This window comes from Folsomia candida, unplaced genomic scaffold (assembly GCF_002217175.1).
Source record: "Folsomia candida strain VU population unplaced genomic scaffold, ASM221717v1 Fcan01_Sc038, whole genome shotgun sequence".
Lineage (NCBI taxonomy): Eukaryota > Metazoa > Arthropoda > Collembola > Entomobryomorpha > Isotomidae > Folsomia > Folsomia candida.
The window spans coordinates 298,063-304,605 of NW_019091230.1; the positions used below are offsets into that span (position 1 = coordinate 298,063).

At 34.1% G+C, this 6,543-nt stretch overlaps 2 protein-coding genes across 3 annotated transcripts; both read right to left on the minus strand.

The window, feature by feature from the left end:
- Nucleotides 1-633: 633 nt before the first annotated feature.
- Nucleotides 634-2,956, minus strand: LOC110861210. Of its 2 annotated transcripts, none has more exons than XR_004833135.1 (3): nucleotides 2,263-2,505; nucleotides 1,539-1,858; nucleotides 634-1,010 (listed from the first exon to the last, which is right to left on the minus strand). XR_004833135.1 is itself a non-coding variant. In XM_022110321.2 (3 exons), the coding sequence occupies exons 1-3, from the start codon at nucleotides 2,822-2,824 to the stop codon at nucleotides 789-791; spliced, it is 795 nt and encodes a 264-aa protein (XP_021966013.1). In that variant the 5' UTR covers nucleotides 2,825-2,956; the 3' UTR covers nucleotides 634-788. The 2 variants fall into 2 exon arrangements, 1 of the variants encoding a protein (XP_021966013.1); XM_022110321.2 differs by lacking the exon at nucleotides 2,263-2,505 and adding an exon at nucleotides 2,572-2,956.
- An 879-nt stretch (nucleotides 2,957-3,835) lies between these two features.
- On the minus strand, nucleotides 3,836-5,104 carry LOC110861218 (DBH-like monooxygenase protein 2 homolog). The gene is made up of 3 exons (XM_022110328.2): nucleotides 4,642-5,104; nucleotides 4,109-4,258; nucleotides 3,836-4,047 (listed from the first exon to the last, which is right to left on the minus strand). The coding sequence occupies exons 1-3, from the start codon at nucleotides 4,885-4,887 to the stop codon at nucleotides 3,943-3,945; spliced, it is 501 nt and encodes a 166-aa protein (XP_021966020.1). The 5' UTR covers nucleotides 4,888-5,104; the 3' UTR covers nucleotides 3,836-3,942.
- Nucleotides 5,105-6,543: the final 1,439 nt, after the last annotated feature.

Below are 6,543 nucleotides of genomic sequence, written 5' to 3' on the forward strand. Positions count from 1 at the left end.
CCTAAATTATGACTGGTGGTAAAAATTATAGATACAGATATGTTCTAAGTCTCATAAAAGCGTTAAAGGCCTGAGGTCATACTTACTGAAGATCTGGGCGCTTTTCCCATGAAAACCGTGCGTGCCGCGATCGTGCAGTTTTCGTCACGACTTATGTCTTGCGTGCAAGCCATTGGAGGAAATGTTGAAAAAGAAGTTATGATTTCTAAACCATATTAGTGCCTTGTTCATCCATAAAGAATTCTAACATATATCTACAATACTTTGGGAATTATCACCAGAAATGCTTGTGCGGGAACTTATGAATCAACTATGTACTAAATATTGAGGAAATTCACGCAGCTACTGGTACCTTTGCAAAATGCGTGCGTCTTGTAACATAATTTTACAAAATAAAAAGACGCAATTGACGTTAAAAAAAAGTTTGCGAAAATTTGTAGGCTAATTTTCCGCAGAAATATTTCTAAAATTAGTAAAAGTTTGAAAGTTTAGAGAATTTAGGGATTTTACAATGTTACCAAGGGATTTGTGAATTGTCGAATTAAATTTGATACGTTTATGGTATCATTTAAAATTTAAAATAATAACTTAAATACTAAAATGATTAAGAAATCAAATAAATAATTTTATATGCACTTAGGCAATTTATTTTATTTTAGGGTTTGTGTTTATAAATTACTTAATTAATCTCCATTTAAAATTATTTAATTAAAAATGTTAATACTTATGTATTTAGCAAACCCTGTCAATATCGTATCACAATTATTCAGTTTCTATACAGACATCACTCACACATTAAAAAATTTCTTTAACCAGTCCCTCTCCTTTTCAATTTCTAATCGTAATTTCTCCACGGTATCGGCAGTCGGGGTTTGGCCCCATTTTCGAATTAGTGAAACTACATCCCACACCGCAAATCCTATCGATGCTACTGCCCCAGTCACTGCGAGACCGGTAGACACCGCCGCCCCCGTTATGACCAGTCCGGTGGAGGCGGAATTTGTAGTGATCTGTAGAAAAAGTTGAGATGAAAATTAAAACTAAATACTTCAAATAAAATAAAATTCAGTACGAAATCTGGTTTAGAACGTTACGCAGAAAAAAAGTCATGTACATATGTATGTACTATGTAAATTTAAAATATACAAATGCATTTTTTCAAAAACTTTACAAAGAAAAATCAACGTTACATTACAATGGGCATATTCACGTTAAGTTTTGCAATATAAAAATTTGTGGATAGGAAGAATTACAATGAAGCATTTCACGTCAAAATCCGTAACCACGTAGACTTGCGAACTTTTGACGAAACTAGTGAACGTCTCGTATAATTTTTGATAATTTTAGTTAATTTTTATAAAAGATAATTATAAAAGAAGATATAAAAGATAATTTTTGTTTATGAATTTACAAAAATTTGCGAAGATATATTTTTTGGTGTGTAACCTGATCTTCGTAAACTTATTTCATTACCGACTTACAAAGGCAGAAGTGAAATGCCTCAAAATGTATGTAGAAAAAAGTAAGAATTTTTGTACCTCACTAACGACATGTGGAATTTTGGTGGCTTCTCTGGCATCTAAAACTACTCCTACTCGACCCGTCAATGTGACCGCGTCCGTGGCGAGATTTCTGGCCGAGAAGGTTTTTTCTTTGCTATTGACTTTGTAATCTTTGAGAAGATATTCAATTAAGATTTCATTTCGTGGATCACTTCCGGAATTTAGGTCTTTGACAAGTTTCCTTAACTGGTGGTCATGCTCTTCTGCGAGGAGGTTTAATTGGGCTAAGTGTTCTTTTAGTTTCTTCCCTTTAAATAAGTCGGCCGCTACGTTTATCCCGGTTCCAGTTAGAATTCCTGAAGTGAAATAATAAAAAATTGGTTGTTAAGTGATGATTTTTTAAAACGCAAACAGAATAAAAATTGCGAGAAACTGCGCAACTATAAACTTTTAAAAACTGTTAACTGTTTACAGAAGTTATAACTTCTGTAAAATAATTTTTAAAAATAAAGAAACATCATAATCTGGGCAAGTTTCAAAAAAAATTTTAAGCTAATTTTCTTTACAGGTATTTATACAATTAAAAAAGTTTGTAAGTGTACAGCATTTACGGGTTTCACAATGTAATGTACCAAAGACGGCGTGAATTATTTCAGTACTTATGTTGATTTTGCATATAAAATTTTGGCAAGCATTTTGCATACTCTATACAAGTTCCACTGTTTTCATATATTGGGATATTTCACGTCAAGTTTTATACCGAAATATGTTGTACGTAGGAGTGTAAATTTTGTAATATTTGAGGGTTTCCAAATTCCAAAATGTCTTCCAAAAATTTACCAATGTAATAAATCTAGATTCCACAATCTTCAAAGTTTACCAAGCAAAATGACGTACCATTGGAATCTCAACTGGGTCACTCGAACACTATGTACTCACATATTTGTAACCCAGTAAACTACTTATGCAACGTTACAAAAAAATTAGTAAACTCAAGCCCAAAACTCACAGTTAAGTTTTGAAAATGTATGTTTTTTCTTGCAGAATTCTTAACACAATAAAATCATACCTGCCAACCCTCCCACCGCCAAGCCTAACGATACCCCCGCGGTCAACGGTGCTAACGCCATTCCCCCCAAAATACTCCCCACACTTGCCCCCGCCGCCAAACAATTGATCCCAGTTCCTATCGTTTTCGGGGTATTCGTCTTATTATAAGTTTCCACAATTTTAGCTTGCAGCAACGACAAGGTTTCTATGAGAAGAGCGTCATGCTCGATTAAACCGTGGAGCAAATTTTCATCCACGGAATAAATTTCCATGGCAGCAAAAATTAACAAAAAAAAAGACTAAACAACTTGCAATCCGAGATCTCTGTAAGCACGTAAAAAAATGTGCACAAAGTCAGGTGTTCGGTTCATGCAGATATAAAGTTCCGAGGTTATAAGTGGTTTATATGAGATGACTAAATTCATACGTAACTAGATTTGTATGTGCAGTTGAGCGAGATCATCACCATGATTTTTTTGTGTCGGCATGCATACAAGCACACAAATATGTAGGATGACGTGATACATACCCACTTTTTAGTTAGGGCTGCACAATGCGTTACTTAATAATGATCAGAATGTGTAGCAGACTATTAGTGCATAATTAAGAAGCAGTATTTGGTACGAAAATTTGCTGCGTGTGTGTGCATGCTTAAATATCGTCAACGTAAACTATTCATTGTAGTGTTTCATTATAGTTGCAGATGAATTGCTGACGCGACAATAGTTTGTATGTATGTATGTACATCCGCTCGATGTATGTATGTATGTATTATCGTTCGTTTGGAGGAATTTATACCCATATTTGGTTAATTTTAATTTCTATAGAAATTTCATTGTGCACACATCTGTACAATTTTTCGGGAAGGAATTAATCATGTCATGATTGAACTCACATTTAAATACTTATCCCACACCAGTACATATCTTTTTAGATTTTCCTGTATCAAATTAGTTTGATGTCAAGCATTTATGAAAAGGTAGCACGTAATTTATTTGCCAATATATGCATATACATATATGCATGCCTGTGTTGTATGTATGTATGTACGTATAAAAGATATAAATTATTTAAAAATCTGCCCTGCCTAAAATTAAATATTCAAATTGATCCGGCCCAAGAAATCTTCACTTTAAGCCATGAAAGAGGGTAATTAGTAAGCTATTATGCAATTTTTATTGCTACGGATCGCACGTGCTAAATCCAGAATCAGTTAAATATGTGCTCTCAGAAATTTATGTTTGTGTGCACAAATACATATTTAATACATTTGTTAAGGAATATTTAGTGCGGAAATCCTTTCTATTTTATTTTTATTACGTAAATAAGTAATCAACCACATTAAGGAGGACAAGACTTGTTATATCCAGAAATAAGAAATTTGTGTGATTTAACCATCCATCAAATTCAGTTGAATAGACCCACGACTACCAACACCGTGATACACGAGGTCATCAGTGTCCCCGATGGCCCACACGATAAATTGGACTTCGTTCTATTTTTACAAAAAATTGGGATAACAGAGGTGATAATTATTGTAAAATTTTTAAGCCCACCTCAACTGTAAGGTCCTGATCTATATCGCCAGTGTCCACAGCTCTCGTGAACTCCAGGACGGTGTGGGTAGCGTTTTCAGAGGCAGAGACAAGCTCAACGTTTTGTTCCCTGTCTAATTCTGGGAGGCCTGGATGAGACGCGTAGCGATCCTGGAGTAAGAGATTTTCTTAATTAAATTAGCCTACAATTTACACTTAGACTAATTAAATGTCCAGAACAACAATCAAGTATATGTAAAATTTTAAGTTCTCCTTGAAAATTCTAAACAATGTTTTCAATATTCTGTGCACTGTAAGAAATTCAGTAATAAAATAATACCAAGCAAAATTCATGTGTGACTCTATAAAAGAGGTAGTGATAAGTCATACCGTGTAGTAGCTCAGTTTTCCATTTCGGTGACAAGTTTTCAAGAACTGATACAATTTTAATATCAAACGGTAGCAACTTTAATACCGAGAAACCAATTCCTTTCTGGCCACACAAGATTTCTAACAGTTTGCACAAAATATTGATATGATGTTAAGTTCCTCACCCCAATATATGCTTCCCCCGTGGCTCCATTAAATCCCCCCATGACCATGTCCGACCCCATCATCGTTCCTCTAGGTGATATCCCCCACCCGATCCAGCCCAACGTTTCAGCCGTGATTTTAACGCTTAAAATACCCGTCAAGGTTACCCTCGTTTCCAAAATATATTTTCCCCCATTAATTGGGACCACAGCGCTCAACGCGGAGGTTACAAGCGTTGCAAAAATAAAGAAATTTGCAAATCCCATTTCAATGTGTATTCCTAGAATTCAGAGATACGTAATTATGGGGAGAACAAGTATTTCAATGTGAAAAATATGAGCCCAACCAGGCCCGTTTTATTTAAAATTCTGTATGCAAAACGATGTAAAACTGGCAAACGTACATACATAAATCAATCAAAAAAAATTTACTGACAGTTTACAGGGCTTATATATTTATGTAACTTTGGGATTATGTTAGTTATGCAAGTGGAGTATTAATGTGGTATAATAACTTACCTACATAGACATTAGGTAAAAGTTATGGTTATGCTGTTACTTGATAACGTATCATATCTAGCATACCTTGTTGAACATTTGCATAGTCCGGGCTCGATGCCCAGATATTTATATTACATCGTGGATTTTATATAAGCCAGTGGTATCTGAAATTATGTATTTATATAAACAATGCGTGGTTGGAAGTAAAAATCCAAAGTGCACTTTATACGTATTTATGTACATAAATTGCAACTTGAACTGGCCCCTGCCAGATTTTATATCCGATGCAAATCTTGCCCCTAAATATATGCATTGTGGGTATTTTTCCAGTTTTAATCCGAGTCAAGACTTCCATAAAAACAATACAGCCAAGAGGGCAGAACCGATTGGGTTGGAATTGCATTTGTGCACGCAAATTGTATGTACAAATATTTGGAAATAAGTTTTAAATAGAAAATGAGTGAGTAAATATGAATTTATGTAGTACTTTGCACTTCTAAATTACTTCACGATTTTAAGAAAATTCGGATTAATTTGTTATCCATTGTTGTGTGCATAAGATTAATACGGAATTATCGATATCATCATATCAATTTGTTTAGCAATATTGCATACATATATGTACATACATAGGTAAATACATGGTAAAGTGTAACTGATATCTCACCCAATTACGCTCATTTTTTTCTTACAGTTTCAAGAATTAGCCGAAAATACAATGCTTCAAGCTCAAGTTAACTATTTCAATTCGGTGTAAATTAAAGGAAACCGTTAAAAGCTATTCTATGATAAATGGTTTTTGGTTATCGATTTCCAATTTCTGAGTACGTGATCTATGTCGGGTTGTTCCATCTTGGAACTAAAGGGGTCGGGTATATTTTATGCATAATAATAATTATGTATTCACGACGAATCGAAGAAATCCTAATGTGAATAAATGGATCAAAATCGAGAGACTAATATATAGATTTCGAAATAGATTGCACCTGTATGTATGTATCTATATACTATCGAATTTTTATAGCCGGGCAACTCATTTGCATATTTTGACGCATTCGCTAGAAACAGAGTTTATTCAACATTGAAAGCTTGTATCTCCGAAAATGAGCATAGTGAGATATGTATGTGCAAATTAGGTGCCAAGCCTAAACACGAGGATAGTACATAAATATGTATGAACTGTCTAATCCTAAGTGTTTATTCCTTATCAATTTTATTAGAGATTTCACTAGAAAATAGTGATACTTTAATCTAGGGTGGAGTGAAAATGTAATTTATTTAACTATAGTTCCTTTATTACCTTCTTATGCATGTCATTGGCACAGCGTTTAAGCAAAATTACATATATCTATCGATCACGGCTGTCATGATACCCTTGATCATAAATTACACTTGTTCATAAGTAGTGATGGTAATCCGTAA